We start from the raw sequence: 17,245 nt of genomic DNA, 5'->3' as shown, positions 1-17,245 counted from the left end.
CTTCTTCTTCTTCCTTCTTCTTCTTCTTCTTCTTCTTCTTCTTCTTCTTCTTCTTCTTCTTCTTCTTCTTCTTCTTCTTCTTCTTCTCATATTTACTTTTATTCTAAATGTGTGTGTTGCATGCATGTCTGTAACGGGACTTAGAGAAGGTTGTGAACCCTCCAATCCCTCTCAGTATCTTTCTTACTACTTTCATATTTTAGTCAACCACCTCCCATCAGTGATGTCCCACTTTATATCTAGATCGTCGAAACTCCTGTTTACCAAAATGAGGGTCCTACCATCCTGTGCCCATGTTCACCAAGATGTGGTCATGGCAAATACGGAGCTTTGCAACAAAAGCAGGGCCACGGGAAGCATTTTGGGTATTTTCTGGGCATGGCTGCACAGACTAGTAACCCCAGCATGAGCAGGGATGAGGCAGGTGTGCACATGATGACAACGCCAACCCTGTAAGTTGTGTTGGAAGTCAGTCTGAGTGACACAGGCAATATACATATACATTTTTATTTAAAGTGTTTTATATAGACATTTAATTTCAGTGCAAATACAAAATCGAAGGCAGATATCCTGAAGTGTAGTTCCTTGTTGAGATAGGTGTGCCATCCAGTTTTGGTTAATATATTTGATGGCCAGAGACCCTACAATCTCTATACAAAGTTTGGTCACCATATGAAAAAAAGATATTGGCTTGATCCAGAAATTATGCAAAAGATCCTCTATAGACATGTTCAGAAACTTAACATTTACTTAATTTCAAAACAATGGCTTTTGAAATAGGAATTTCATTAAGTTATTAACTTTTATAGTCTTTAGGTCTGGTTAATTTTAGTGTGTGACATTTTGTTTCCAGGATTTTTTAATGACAAAGTAAAAAATAAAGAAATGATGAATAGGAAAACTTTAGCTATCATCTTGTGAAATGCTTGGGAAATGTTTGCAGACTAATTATGGGTATTGATTTTTTTTTTCAGAGTGTCTCTGAGAATCTGCTAAACAAGTGTGAGGGGATTATATCTGATGCCACAGATCAACAAGGGCAGTATCTAGACATGGACCAGGTAGCAGGTAAGGGCAAACCATCCTGAGAGTCACTGGGACTAGCAGTCACTGACTAGTTCCATGGCCTTTAATCCCAGCACTCGGGAGGCAGAGGCAGGCAGATTTCTGAGAATTCCAGGACAGCCAGGGCCAGGGCTATACAGAGAAACCCTGTCTCAAGATCACCTGACAGGGAATGCCTTGACCACTAAACCATCTTTCTGCCCCCACCTCACCCCCCACCTTGATCTATTGAGACCTCGTCCCCCCACCCCACCCCTAAGCCTGGAGGAGTTTATCAGTTACCTTCCCTGGCTGGCCAGCAGTCTCCTCCAGGGACCCGTGCCTTCCTCCACCCACTGTGCCACAATTGTAGATTTGTGCAGCCATACTCAGCTTTTAAGTGGGTGCCAGGATTTGAACTCAGGTCCTTATGTTTGCTTGTCAGGAATTTTACTGAGCTATCATCTCCAGACTCAAATCTTAGTAAATAACCTGATAAAATTTAAGGGGGCACAAAGGAAGGAGATCAGCTTATCTGTGTAGTCATCGCCACCGGGGACCTGGCTGCAGCAAAGAAGGGAATTTGTCACAAAATGAACACAAATGCTTCTGAAAAGAGGAAGAGGGTATTACACATAAATGCGCAAACAATTCCTATTAACTTTGGGCTCAGTGATTAATAACAAGGATTGTGTAAAATGTAGTATTATGAGGCAAAAAAAAAAAAAGGCGTGGTTGCGTGTATCTCCTTCTTTCCTGTCTTAATGGTCTGCCTCTGGGGATCTTGTGTATGTGCATGTGTACATATGCGTGCATCTCTCTTTGCATGTGTAGAGCAACTTGCTTATAACAATATTTTTTTAATGAAGGAGCCACCTGCAAATTAACCTTGATTTAAAATTTTAATTTGGAAATTGAAAATAACCATTATCCCTTTAGAGTTTTATTCTTTTCATTTTCTTTTAAGTGTTGTTCTTTATAACCTCTAAATGAGTAGCTTTTTAAGAGAACTGTATGTGTGTTTCAGCAGAAGTGGACTCGGAGGGGACATCACAGCTGGAACAAAAGAATCTTGACAGCAGTGAGAATACTCAGCTGTCGGTATGCACAGTTTTAATACACATCCCTCTGTCATGTTTTCTTTATGTTAATAACGTGCCATACTCCAAGTAGTGCTTACATAATCAGCTTTTTGGCAGCAATTCCATATCATATTTGACGTGTAATGTTTTAAACATCTTAACTAGTAATGAAGCTGTGTGTCCTTAAAAGCTACAGTCAGTTTGCTGCTTGAGAGCATTGTTCTGAGTATTTTTCCTGCTTCTGTGAATCTGATTTCCTCACAGGATGAGGGGAGGTCTGAGCCATAGACCTGTGTACCTGAACTTGTGTGTGCCTAACAGTGATGGCCACTGTTGGAGAATCATTTCCTGTAGCTTAAATTGTTGTGTCACATCTACACTGCCTTGTTGGAAATTCGAAGAAGCGATGCTGTCTCTTGGTGTCTGTCTTCAGCTTCTGTGCTGAAAGAGATGATGGGCTTAAGGATACGCTCATACCTCTGGAGACACACCTTAGCATTTGCCCAGGCTAAAAGAGCGCAGAAAGATCTGTCCACCTGTCCACCTCAAGTGCTGGGATTGAAGGCATGATGGTTGACATAGTTTTTAACTAAACCTGTTCTTAGAGAATTTCACACATGCTCACTGTTGGGGTCTGGGAACCCCCACACAAACCACTCAGACACCAATCTCAGTCAAACAGGGATAGCTTATTGAATGCCACATCCCAAGACTGATCTATCAGGAGCTGGCTGCAACACTGAGTTAAGATCCTATAGGGTTTTTAAGCCTAAAATGCAAAAAACAATCAAGTTATTCTACCAATCAGGACTTAGGGGTAAGGGACTTCCTTAGAAATTTGTCTTTGTTGTACACTTATCCTGCTCTCATTAATTGGGGTATTCAGCTGTGGCAGGAGGCTTGCCTAGTCTAACATTCATATTTTAACTTGCCAACCAGGATGTCAGTTACCTACATATATGTCTCTTTTTGACAAGCAGATTCCCAGGGAGGTCTTGGAAACTCAAACTTCACTCCGACCCCACTCAAAATGGAAGTCTTACTCTAAATAGTTTCTTTTATTGGTGCAGGTGTCTGTCTTATGCTGGGGTCCATCCCAGGGGCAGGTTATAAAAGCAAATACCATAATAAGCTCATACACAGGTGCAGGGAGTGCTGCCTGGTGGCTGGTTGGCTCCGGGCTTATTGTGGCTAACTATACAAAGCAGTTCTACTGACTTCTATTGTCATTGGTTTCCAAGAACCCCAAATCACAGAGATGCTAGTCACAGCATATGAGAAAGTTTCCTTAGTAGTGCACAGAGTGGCAGGCTAGACAGGTAACAGTTACCGAGGCCTCAACAGTCACATGCTACTTATCCCTCTCACCCCAGACCTCCCCCATCTCCCTCCCCCATCCACCCCATTCCCACAGTCTCTCTCTCAGTCATGTTTATCCCTTTTGTGTCGTTTTTGCCAGCAGTGTCTGTGTAGCCAGGTTTTCACAGCATGTGTAGGATCCCAGTGGACTGAGGTGTGGGTACACAACTGAAGACAATTATTTCCCTCTTCTCAGGATCTATCAAGACCCGATAGTTAGCAGTAAATGTAGAATCCCAAGCCCCTCCCCTTTGCATGATTGATTACTGACAGGCCAGTCTTGTGCTGCAGCTGTTGCAAGTTAATGGTAGCATTGGCTGTGTTGAGTCTAGGGTGGCATTTCACAGCCCTTCACCCTATCTTTCTGTCATACCCCTTCCATCCCTCCATTCTCAGTCTTCCCTGAGACTTAGCAGGGGCGGGCAGTAGTGCTATGGATGCCTTGTTAAAGGCTGAGCATCTTGGGAAACCTTGAGTCTTTGCCTTTGCCACAGTTTGTTGTAAGGGAAGGTTCTTCTGGCTAAGGTTGAGGGTGGCTTCTGTCTGTGGGTATAAGCTTAGGTATTTAGAAAGTGGCTAATGCTGTTGTTGCCTATTGTCTTTTGTGAGTGCTGGAGTATATTCAGCCTTAACGCTCAAAGCCCACATTGATGTCACGGTACGTTGCTGTGTTTTTTAAATCAAAACTTAGCAATTAGTTTATGTGTGGTTGCTGTCCGTGGTTTGGCTCTAGGCAGTGTTTGGCTCTAATCATTTCACTGCTCAGTTATTCATCAGATCATTAACGCACTGAAGCACACTAGCAAGGCTTACTTTTTGAAGCCTAAGAGGTCAAATATTTTTATATGAAAACAAATTTGTAATATTAAAAATAAACAATTCATCTTTGGTAAAATAACACACAGCAGATTGACTAATAATTTAACACATAATTGTTTTGTCCAACAGTGACTAACATAACTTTTCCAGTTTTATCTTTTTATCCTCGTATTGGTTAAGTAAATTATTTTGCTTTTTTAAAAATTTACTGCCCAGTGATTTCTGACATCTAAACATGTATTAAGAAATTTAAATGTAAAATATATATCTATTTTTTTTTACTGTTTTTCTCATCTCATCCCGTATCCCCTGAAGGATCCAGACCTCTCAAAGATGTGCCCACAAACACAGAGCACACCTGCAGATCCAACCACGCTGAGCCAGCCCCTGTCTGAGAAGGAAGGCAAGCAAACTCAACCCCCATCTTTGCACCTCAAAAAAATGTCTGAAGATCTGGAAATAAACAAGAAATATGACAAAGAATGTGCACCGGGACACCCAGAAGTCCCTTCGGTGAAAGTACATGGGAGAGAGCCTCTCACTGGAGACACAACAGGGAAGAACAGAGGGTCGAACAAAAGCAGCTCTGAGCTGCAGCACACAGCTGGGGATGTGTTGGAGAACATTTGTCCTGCGGAGGATCCGGATGACTGTAGAAGAACTCACTTCAAGGTAAGTACCTGTAACTTAAAAAGACTCTGTCTGATGTGAGCTGATGGTCTGTCTGGTTTGCCTGTCTGAAGTGATGTGGACATTTCCCCAACTTGAAAAATGATACAGGGAAAAATGTCTTCCCTCTACCTCTTGCTCTTGCTCTGAACATGAGCTTAGCAGCCATCCTGTGCATTTGCCGAGTAATGAAGTCCAACACTGAACACATTTGGCACACAAATAAGGGGATTCTTGTGATTCAGAAGATGGGACTAAAAAGTCCCTGGAAGTATCAGAACTGACGTGTAAGGAAGTAACATGTTTGATATTGGCGTGCTAAAAGTAGGAACTGGAAATTAGGTATTGGACAGAGCCCAAGACTAGTATACCAAAAGGGCCAAGGCTTAGATACTTCAAAGAAATGAATCGTATGACTGAAATTATCCATAACACTGCACAGGGGCTGTAGAGATGGCTCAGCAGTTACAAACGCTGGCTACTCTTTTAGAGGACGCAGGTTTAACCCCCAGCTCCCACGTGACAGCTCCTAACCATCAGTAACTGCAGTTCCTGGGGCTCTGAGGCCTCCCTCTGGTCTGCTTAGGTGCCAGTCATGTGGTGCACAGACACACTTGCAACCAGTTAATACACTTAATAATTTTTAATCACTGTATTTCTGCAACTAAAGCTGTAAGTACAATATAATGTAAGTAATTCAGGGATTGCCTGACTGCCACAGTGGCCACAAGTATAAAATCTGGAGCCTGAATCCCAAAATGTCAGGAGTTCCCCACACTGTGTCAGGATGTCAGTCTGTGTAAACTAAGAAAGACAAGCTGAAATTAGTAATTAAATTAGATAGGCATTTTAAAAGTAGATTCCAGGCTGGGCTTGGTGATACCCGCTTTTAACCCTAGCACTGTAAAGCTGTGTGTATCTCTGTGAGTTCAAGGCCAGCCAGGGCTCCACAGTGAGCCCCTGTCTCAATGAAACAGAAAGAAGATAGAAAAATAGAAAATAGAAAGAAAGAAAAAATTCACATTCAAAAAGAGGTCCTGCTATTCTTGCTTCCAAAAATCAATTCTTATTCTTATTTTTGCTGACTAAAAGTTTCCGTAGTGGTACATGCCTCTAATTGCAGCTCATGGGAGGCAGAGGTGGGCAGATCTCTTCAATTTCAAGGCTAGCCTGACCTATATTTCAATTTCCAGGACAGCCAGGACTACATAGAGACACCCTGTCTCAGACAAACAAAACAAAAGCTTCCTTATACAATGAGATTATCCACAGATAAAGCTGTCTAGATAGAGGTGGCTTCTACTGTCTAAATAATAATAATTCAGAAAAATATTTTCAGAATGATTTTTCACTAATCAACTCCAGTCTTTCTTTCCAGTAGATATGGCCTAGAAAATCAGTTTATCCCACGTCACGTGATCTTTTGAGTTAAGATAAACACAGGAGTGGGTATTGATTGTCAGCTTTTGATAGATGTGCTTTCATTGACTTAAGGGAAAATTACTCAATGGGAACAAAGCAATAAATGAGAAGAAATGAAAATGTCTTTAAGTTTGACCAAAATAAAACAAAACAAAACAAAAAACAACTTCCATCCAAATCAGCAATAGTCACTGTGTGCTTTGGTGTGCAAACTTGGCGTTTTCCATTCAGACCTCTGGAAGATGTAATTCCCTCTTGGTAAAGTTTTGACAGTGGGTATCTGTACTTCTATGGAGTTTAACATTGACCGACAAACTATCCTTGTTAAAGCATCCCATACAGTGTGTTCTTTGGTAGGGCATGCCGTACAGTATGTTCTTTGGTGGGGCATGCCGTACAGTATGTTCTTTGGTGGGGCATGCCGTACAGTATGTTCTTTGGTAGGGCATGCCGTACAGTATGTTCTTTGGTAGGGCATGCCGTACAGTATGTTCTTTGGTAGGGCATGCCGTACAGTATGTTCTTTGGTAGAGTTGGTTTCAGAGCATATGATTTTATATCATACAAGAACAGTCATCATCTGCCAAAAACTATATTTGATCTAGATTCACAAAAATCTAGAGAAATATTGAAAGCATACGTGTAGATGAGGCCTCCCATCTCCTAAGAAAACATGATGTTATTTTGCAAATTCACTGCATCCTTGAGGCTCCAGGGATTGTCCAGACTGCACCAGTCAGGGAGGAAGGGAAAGCAAGCTGAACAAGGAAGCAGGATTCACGCATACAGCAGAGACAGGGCTAGTGCACCCAGTTAAACAGGACGGCATGGTGACTGCATACAGCTGAATAAGAGCAGGTTAGCTAGTCTCAGTGGGAACATTCCCCAGGCCATCAGATGGGGGGACAGCTGTGGTGACATTATGCACACTGTCAGTGTTCCCACTCAGATTCCTTCTGAGCCTATCCCAGGAAGCTTTGCCACTCCCACGGGGCAGAGACCTTGGAGTCCTGGCTATGGTTGGGCCGGTAGCTACAATACACAGTGTTGATGCATCCTCAGAGACCTCATTAGCTCAGGGCTTCCTCCACTCCTCACACAAATTCACAAGGAGGAGTTGTTGGGTCATTTATCTGACAGAGCATTGTGGGATTGCATCCTGTCTTGCAGTAACGGCCCCTAAGAGCTTTGTGTGAGTACTTGAAGCCGAAGTAGGAGTGACTTAGGTACCAGCCATCTGTGGAATATCATAGGTAGAGGCTGTCCTGTTTGGGAGGCATCTCGTTCCCAGAGTTTGAAACCAGTGCTGCAGCCTCACCTACCACTCAGCAGCTGGATTGGGCACATCTGTCTCAGTGAGCTCCTTCACAGTTTTTGATACCTCAGTATCAAAGTGATTTTAAAAGTTGCCAAAGTTAAAGGGGGAAGAGTTCCGCTCTGCAGGAAGGAAACGTTTCATTTTTCCTCCTAACACCTATGATGGCACACGCTGGGACCCGGACAGCTGCATGGGTGATCCTGGCAGGCAATCCTGAAGGTGACAAGTTTTCTCCTATTCTTCAGAGTTCTTCCATCGAGTAGACAGTGGAAGTGCCAGACGGCAAAGACTTAATGCAGAAAGACACAGATCTAAGAATGCTCATCTTTGAAGTTGTATAAAACTCTGGGGTTTTTCTTCTTAGATCAAACAGAAATAAAACAATGCAGACTTTACAAAAAAAGTCTCTAATGCTAAAATTAAACAAAGCAAAAACTTTTAAAAAGTATCTATTATTTACTTTATAACTATTTTGCCTGCATGTGTGTACGTATGTGCATGACGTGTGTGTGAGGTGCCCTCTAGGACAGAAGACAGTGTTGGATCCCCTGGGACTAGAGTTGTAACTGTTGTGAGCGGCCTTGTAGATGGCTTTTGGGAACTGAACCCAGGACCTCTACAAGAGCAGCAACTGCGCTTCACCCCTACGCTCTCTCTCCAGCCTACAGAAATCAGGCTAAATCAAGAAGTAGAAATAAGCCTCAAACGATGAGAATGGTAACAGCTCTCCTGAACAGTAACATTCACTCTTGCCTCAAACTTTCACCAAAGGTTGAAGAAATAAGCAAGAAGCAAGGGAGTCTGAAATTGGAAGTCTCGGAGCTGTCTCCTGCTGAAGAGAAAGATGAACTTGCTAAGTAAGGCTTTTTGGGTTGTTTTGGTTTGGTTCGTTTGATAGTAATCGTGGGTATCTGAGTAGCGTGTATCGATATTTACTTTGATGTCATCCTTTGAAGCTAAAGTCTTAATTTTTAGAGCTGAGGTCCTCTGGGACAGGAAAATATGAAAACACCAAGAAGAGATTAGGGACATTTATTACATATTATATACAATAGGTGACTAAATAGTCAATATGTAATGTACACAAAAACATATATATTAAAATGTTTGTGTAAACATTTTATATATCCTCATAGCATGTATGGGTACTTATGCTAGAATCACTATAAGTTCAGAGATCGTGCACTCATCAATAAGAATTTGTTTATAGTGTTATGTCCACTAAATATCATATTGTGTAACCACTTAATAAATGGGCTCTGGGCTGGAGAGATGGATCAGCTAAGGGCACTGGCTACTCTTGCAGTGGACCCAGGTTCAACTCCCAGCACCTACACAGTGGTTCACAACCGTCTGTAACTTCAGCCCAGCACACTGGCATGTGCAGTGGTGCACAGACAAACATGCAGGCAAAACACTTATACACATAGAATGAGACACACATAAAATGCACACTGACTGAGAGGAGATGTGTGTGTCTTCTGAGGCAGCTGAGAATGGGGCTATTTTTCTGATTTCTTTATTAACATGTTCAGTTACTGGTATATTGGAAAGCTACTGATTTTTATATGTTGATTTTGTATCCTGACAAGGTATTCTCATATCAAAAAGGTTTCTGGTTGAGTGAGAAGAATCTTTTTAATGGGCAACCACTTAGTCTACAAAGTGAAATGATTTGGCCTCTTCCTCTCCTGTCAGTAGCCCTGTTCACGCATTATGTTAAATAAAATGGTTGCCAGTTAGGGGGAACTGCACTCAAACTTCCCCCGTTTTGTATAACGTTGGCTATAGGTTGTTCAAATGCAGTCTTATTATATTGACATATGCTCCTTCACGGCTTTATCATGAGGGATGCTGAACTTTGACAAATGGCTGCAAATATTGAGATGATCAGACGGTTTCTGTCTCTGGTATCTTGCTATGTATGCCAACATGCGTATTTTTTTTTATTTTGTATATGTTATTTGAATAAGAATGTTCCCCCCAAGAGACTCATGTGTTTGAATGCTTGGCCCATAGGGAGAGGCACTATTAGGAGGTGTGGCCTTGCTACAGTAGGTGTGGCCTTATTGAAGGAAGTGTGCCACTGTTGGGCAGGGCTTTGAGGTCTCCTATGCTCAAGCTATGCCCAGTGTGTCACATAGTCTCCTGCTGCCTGCCAGATCAAGATGTAGAACTCTCAACTCCTTCACTAGTGCCATGTCTGCCTGGATGCTGCTGTGCCCCTGACCATGATGATAATGGTAAACCTTTGAACCTGTAAGCCAGCTCCAATTAACTGTTTCCCTTTATAAGAGTTGCCTTGATCATGGTGTCTGTTCACAGTGATAAAATTCAAACTAAGATATGTATGTTGAACCATCTTTGCATAGCTGAAATTAAACTAACTTGGTAGCTGTGTATGATATTTCAATATGTTGTTGATTTTGTTTTTTAAGGATTTTATTGAGTTTTTTTATCTATGTTCAGCAGTAAAATTGACAATTTTGATTGTTTATTCATTCTCATATTTTAATATTTTTTCTCTGATTTTGATGTCAGGATAATAAGACCAAACACATTATATGTCATCACTAGTTTTTTCTCCACTTTATTTTATAGGAAAATATGTGGCCACTCTGCTGGTCCTTATTTGAATTTGGTAGATTATGCATTCAGCCCAGCCCTGTCTTTCCCAAGGCTGAGAGATTGTCTTGTTGTTTGTTTTGTTTTTGAGTATTTTGCTCAATAGTTAAATTAATGCAATTTTTACAGAGTACTTGTTAATAAAACATCCCCGTCCATTCACTGAATCACTACTGCAGACATCATTCAGCCTATGTTCCACCTTGTTTATTTCATAGCTTTAACATGAGGCCCAACATCTGAACCTGGAGCCCACCCTCAGACTCCGGGAGTCAGCCTGGGAGCCAGTGCTTCCCCTCTGGACACACCCCACATACCCCAGATCTCAGTGCAGACTTACTGGAGTCTACACTGGTCTGGCCCCTGAGTGACCACCTGCAGACAGAATCCTCATGAGCCCGATCAGCCTTTTTACTCACGGTCAGTCTGTCTGTGGGCTTGACTTAATGTCGGTAGGTCACGTGGTAGGTCACGTGGGCCCAGGAGTTTGCTTCTCTTCTCAATTTTCAGCAATATAGATTTCCACAGCATTTGCTGATCAGCCTTTATTTTATTGGTATCTATTGCAGTGTTACTTCTTATCATCTCTACTTTTAAGAATTTGAGTTTTCTACCCATTTCTACAATGCTTGTCAGTATTGTTCATCATTTCAAGGAAACACTTCTGTCTCGTGGGTTCTGTGTCTTTTCATCTCCATTGCTTTATGTCCTCAACTTCAACTTCATCACTCCCTCTCAGCCGCTGGGTTTGGGTGTTTGGGGTATTTTGTTACTGTTCTAAAATGTGAAGGTTCTCTCTCTCTCTCTCTCTCTCTGCCTCTCTGAAACTAGTCACATGTAGCCAAGGCTGGGATTACATAAGCCATGTTGAAATTTTAAGGACTGAGTGGGTTTTGGGCATGCTACCTTCTGGCCACACTGAGGCTGCCGTCAGCACACCTCCACCCTGTGCAGAACTTTCATCTTCCTGCTTGAGTTTTGCTCCTTTGATATCTTTGTATTTGGGCTGTTGGCTTTTTGTTTACCATACAGAGATTTAACCTCTTTCATACCATTTTGTGCAGCTACTAACACAGTAGGTAAATATGGGGGTATTATACAGTAAACAGCTCCTCAATAGCACTTATTACATTAGTAAACAGCAAACACTATGTGACATATTACTGGTGTTGTTTTAAACATTCGACTAGTAATATTTTTTTAAACGCTTCATTTTGGTCAGTTCTTATCTAAATTTGCAGATATATGACTTCTGAATTAATTGTTCTGGCATTTAGTAGTCAATATTCTCTATATTAACCATTTTTCTCATAGAAAACGCCAACATTGTAGCTGTGATTCATTATTCTTTGGCTGGTGCTTATGATAGTTTCAATTATAGCTAACTGTTTTGAATAAAATCCAAAGTTTACTTGCATTTTATTAAAATCAAAGGCTAACACGATTGCCCAATGGATTAAGGTGTTTCCCAGGCAACCTGGAGACCAAGGTTCTATCCCGAAGCCCACATAAAGATGGAAAGTGCAAACCAATGCCATGGATTTGCCCTCTGACCTGCACACACTCATAGTACATGCACACATGTGCACATGTATGTCTCATACACACATTAGTAATAATGTTATAAATACTTAAAATTAGAATTTGGGTTTTTTTTGGTTTTGGTTGGTTGGTTGGTTTGGTTTTTCGAGACAGGGTTTCTCTGTGTAGCCCTGGCTGTCCTGGAACTCACTCTGTAGACCAGGCTGGCCTTGAACTCAGAAATCTGCCTGCCTCTGCCCCCAAGTGCTTAGAATTTGTTTTTTCTTTAATTTGTTTATCTTATGTGTATGGGCGTTCTCCCTGTATGTATAGTATATATGTGTGCCACGTGTGTGCAGTGCCCATGGGAACCAGAAGAGGGAGCTGGAGTTACAGATGCTTGTGAGCCACCATGTGGTGCTGGGAATCGAGCTTGGGTCCTATGCAAAAGCGACCAGTAGTCTTACCTGCTAAGCCATATCTCATAACTGCTTTCCCCCAGTTTTTGCCTCATGAGCTATTTTGTTTTGCTGGATCTTGTCTGTAACACTTTGCCCATGCTCAGACTCAACTCTTGGTCCACAAACTCATAATCTTATATTTGTCTAGTTGAAGAATGAATCCGACATTCCCTTCCTTACCTGCTACTTTATGATGTTTTACAACTAGTAAGTAGATGCAGATGAAGAAGAAGCAAAAGGTTACCAAACTGCTGTTTGTCATTTATCCGCTGATGTATGAGACAATGTTGGTATTTGTGAATTTTTCAAAGGTGTGTTCCTGACTCGTGTATAAAAGAAGCAAAGGACAGTGAGAAGGAAGCGTGGAGCCCCCGGGAGCCTGTGGTCACACCGGAATCTGAGAGGCCTCCTCCAGAAGGTGCTGGTCTGCTACTGCTGAAGGATGGTCGCCTTCTCACTAAAATGGATCAGGCTGAAAGAAGGTAAAAACTGAAGTCTTCATTTCTTGTGAAGGAGTGCCAACAGGGATTTCTTTTTCTGAAACAAAGCAGAACGGAGTCATCTGTGTTCCAAACAAGGAGCGCCCTGACAGTGCTGCTGGCAGATGGACATGCAGGCACACGACCACAACAAGCAGAGTTTTCATCAGTGGCTATCAGCGAAACCAGACCGTGCTCAGGGTAGACTAGTCTCAGAAAAGCAACATAAAAATGGGTGGCGACTAGTCAAGGATGTGAAATTTAAGAGCGTTTCTTTTTTTCCTTTCAAAATGAAGCTTTTTAGAAGAGGATGATGAGGGTGAAAATAATCCAGTGTAGGAGGCAGTGGGTGAAAATAATCCAGTGTAGGAGACAGTGTGCACAATTGAAATGTTTGGATAACAAAGTATTTGAAATCTTAATACATTATATCAGGCTAATAGTAAACTGTCACTTGAGCTTGTATACAAGCAGGGAGACAGGCATATACACAGATATACACGGGGTAGGGGGAGGGAGAGAGAGGGGGGAGAGATTATACTAAAATGGATCAGAAATCAAATGCTACTATATTTTATATATATACTACACAAGTCCAGGACCCACTGCATAGGGAATGGTGCCACCTACCGTGGGATGAGTCTTGCCACATCATTTAATGTGTAATCAAGACTGAATGCTATGAACATTATCTCAGGCCAACCTGATCTAGAAATTACTTGTTGAGATTTTCTTCTCAGGTGATTCTTGGTTGGATCAAGTTGATAGTGAGAGTTAACTATCACAACTTCTGTTACTCTTTGTCCAATATGTTTAACTTCTGTTTATAGTCGAATCCACTTTATAGGAAATGATTGTACTTTAAATTAGATAACATGGAAATGTGAGGTAAATTACGACTATAGCGATGTTATATAACAAGACACTGTGTTTTGTATACTTAACATTTACCTGAAAAGATTCTATTTTTTTTAAGGCTGACAAAGAGAGAAGCTAAAGAAAAGCACAAGGTACTGTAAATGAGTAATCAGAAGCAGGGTTTGATTGGTTGTAGGGGTGAAGCAGAGCCCGGGGAGCCTGGGCTACAGGCCGAGTGACATCTCACCGGGAGAGTCTACAGCTGCCACAGCTGCCACCAGCATCACCATCACCCTGCATCGAAGATGTGAACCTGCAACCTCCTCTGCCCATCCCCAGTCCTGCCCAACCCAGGCCTGGCACCGTGGGTATTGGGTAGGGAGTCCGGCCTGTGAGTCCTCACACGAGTAGTGTCTTTCCTACAAATATAGTTGTGGCAAGAAAGATTTTGGAAATAGTACTGTTTTGTTATGAGAAAACAAGAGTTTCATCCAGAAGAATGACAAAGGACAGTGTATTCATGTGCCAGGCTGCCAAAAAAGAACCCAGGCAGTCGCCTCTCCCTAAAGGCGATGGACACTGTAGTGTCTGGTGCTGAGGCAGGAAGGGTAGACGGTGAATGCATAGCAGGTCTGACCCATGCTAGACACATCCATGTCCCAGGCCCCTTCACACAATTCACCTGCTAAATTAGTAGAGCCATGAGCAGGGGTGGGGGCGGGGATATGAGGAGTTGAAGACTACCCAACGTCAGATGAACAAGACTAGTAAAGGCCCAAAGTCAGGCAAAGCTTTGCAGGGTTCCAGTTTCTAAGTCCAGTGACCTTATGGGCATCCACTACAGTATTCCAGCCTGCTGTGCAGGATTAGTGATAAATGCGGTAGAGAACCTCCAGGGTACAGAAGAACAAGGGAAACCAAGTATGCAGCTGGGCTGTAGGCATGGTTCTGCAGGGGCCTCCCTCTCCTGAGACAGAGAGGACGGCAAGGAAGAGGATGACAAAACTCAAATGAGACCTGAAGTGGGTACCCACCACCCACCCCACCCCATCCCCCACCGCCAAAGTCCATTCTGTCAGAACGTCAATGACCAACACTGGTGCCCAAAGAACCACACACCAGGGGTGGCCACGAGTCAAAACGCTTGTGGGCACAGCTGACAGGCTAGGTGAAGGTAGGCAGGCTCGCCCTCTCCTCTGACATTGCTGTCTCAGTCTAACATCAACAGGACAGGAACTGAAACCCCAGTGACAGCATCTGATGCAGGGTCTCCAGAGCTTACCTGTTGCCGTTACTCAGATGTGGAGAAATAGCTTTCCCTGTACACTTTCAGGTCTCAGTCATTTATTCTTACTCCTAACTTAATAGTGAAGCCAGTCAGATGTGGTGATGCACACTTTCAGTCCCAGCTCTCAGGAGGCAGAGGCAGGAGGATTTTTGTGAGTTCGAGGCCAGCCTGGTCTACAAAGCTAATTCCAGGACAGCCAGGGCTACACAGAGAAACCCTGTCTCCAACGGCCAAAGTAAAAAGAGTACTTAAGCTGACTTCTATTTTTTAAGTTACTCTCTGGGGCTGGAAATATAGTACACTGAAATATAGTACAGAGGTAAGTGAAAAAGACTTGTAAAAAGAGTACATTTTTAAAAAGAAATCAAGAAATGGGAGACATAAGGGCTAGGTGTGGGTGACACACACCTCTAATCCAGGAGCAGGGAGGTCTTTTATGAGTGCAAGGCCGACATGGTCTCATAGCAAGTTCTAGGCCAGCTAGGGGTACATAGTGAAACCTTGTCCCAAAATTAATTAATTAATTATTAATAAACAGATGTTGACTTGGGTATCATTTAATGTAATCAGTTTTATCTAGAATTTCACACATTTCTACTTACACATTTAAGTTTTAAACCACCACTTCTGTGCATTTACTGCATGCTATATAAATCTGAGGGATGTTTTGAAATAGTGCTATTTTACAGACGAAAACCCAAGTAAATGAAATGGAAGAAGCTAGCCATGGAAGTGAGCCTCGTGCGCCAGCCTCAGGCTGGGGTGAGTTGCCCCCTCCTTGTCATGTGTGAGTTCATCTGCTGCCAAGCGAAGCACCTGAAGGGCATGCGCAAGGGGTCTGTGTGAGCAGGGGGCCTCTGCTGCATGTGGGCTCTGTGCTTGTATCCCTCAGCCCCGAGTCACAGAACGTGAAGTGTTCAGGTTCTGGGCCCACAAGAGAAGCCATTGGTCTCATACTAACAGAGAACCACCTCAAACTCGCAGCCAAACGAGCTTTGCGGACTCCAGCGATGTGCCGTTCATCTTGCTGTCCTAACCTTAGAAAGAACTACATCCTCATACCTTGATCCACTCTGTCACTAGAACGATCTATTTTCAGAATTCCCCTGGGGTGTCACTTCCCACTGCTAAACGCTCACTCTCCCTGGCTCCTCCCATTTTTCCTGGGTCTCACTACTCCTTCGACATGGGATATTGTAACAGAACCTTATGTTTTCAGTAACTCTGCTGAGGTCTTCTTGACCATAATAACTTACACGTGTGTAATGTGTGGCGCATGCCTAGGTGTCTGCATGTTTAAACACATACTTACCACCATTGTCAACGTGGGTATCAATAAATCTGCCCTTCACAGGCATCTCCTCGGTTGTCTTATAGTTCCCTACTAAGAAGCTACCAGTTCATTTTGCAAAGTATTTGAATCATTCCCACTCATATCACTGTTACATGAGAGTTACAATGCCCAGTGTCTTTGTGTTTTTACATATAGCATCATGGCCCTTTTCATTTCTACCGTTCTAGTAAGTGTCTATTGCACATATCAGTGTCTTTTAAAAAAAAACAGTAAGTACATTGTGGGTTTTTTTAAAATTGTTTTGAGCTTTCAAATAGTCTGAAAAATTTATAGAACCACATGCCATAGGACTATTGAAAAATCATAAGATGGATGTCATGAATGTATAAAACATACTTCTGTCAACAAAAGAGACCATAGAAGGCCATAACAAGCTGTTGATCAGAGCTATACACCCATTTCTGACCCTAAGTGGTATGACCTGAAGTCATATATGCTAAGGTAAAGAAAGTCATGTTCTACATCTGGGCTGCTGCAGCAACCTCATGGCTGCCTCTTCTCCGATTAGAAGCCCAGTAGGAGGGTATATTGGCTCAGCCACGCTTGTGGCTGGGATGCCAACCATCTCTAGGAGGACAGCATGTCTCTGGGCATTCGTGTTTTCACTAAGAATTCCATTCAACAATAGTTCCCTAGCAGTTCTGCTGTAAAGGTCAATGGCTTCTAAATCTTGGATTGTCAGGGCCTGTCACTCCTGTGCCCCGTAAAATGTTATCGGAGAGTCAATACCTCTCAGTAAGTGTATGGAATGAACATGAGTGAGAACCAGGTGAACAATAGATTGTCTGCCTGAATAAAAGAGTAAGCTCCAGTGACACCCAGAAGCAGTGGCGGCAGCAGGTTATAGAGATTGCTCAGGGGGTTAGGGCACTGACTGGTTTGCAGAAGACTCGCGTTGGGTCACTGCACTTACATAGTGGCTCACAACCACCTGCACCTCACTTTC

The 17,245-nt window shown here is 42.6% G+C and overlaps 1 protein-coding gene across 1 annotated transcript in view; it reads left to right on the top strand.

Annotated features, from left to right (window-relative positions):
- The window catches only part of LOC110330220 (ankyrin repeat domain-containing protein 26-like), a 106,554-nt gene that overhangs the window by 53,322 nt on the left and 35,987 nt on the right, over positions 1-17,245 (top strand). Inside the window, 7 exon segments of the mRNA XM_021210207.1 lie at positions 975-1,068; positions 2,075-2,145; positions 4,620-4,976; positions 8,485-8,570; positions 12,632-12,802; positions 13,776-13,809; positions 15,635-15,707. Coding sequence (XP_021065866.1) covers positions 975-1,068; positions 2,075-2,145; positions 4,620-4,976; positions 8,485-8,570; positions 12,632-12,802; positions 13,776-13,809; positions 15,635-15,707 — 886 coding nt within the window.

This window comes from Mus pahari, chromosome 13 (assembly GCF_900095145.1).
Source record: "Mus pahari chromosome 13, PAHARI_EIJ_v1.1, whole genome shotgun sequence".
Lineage (NCBI taxonomy): Eukaryota > Metazoa > Chordata > Mammalia > Rodentia > Muridae > Mus > Mus pahari.
This window is presented reverse-complemented; position numbering and strand designations above follow the sequence as displayed.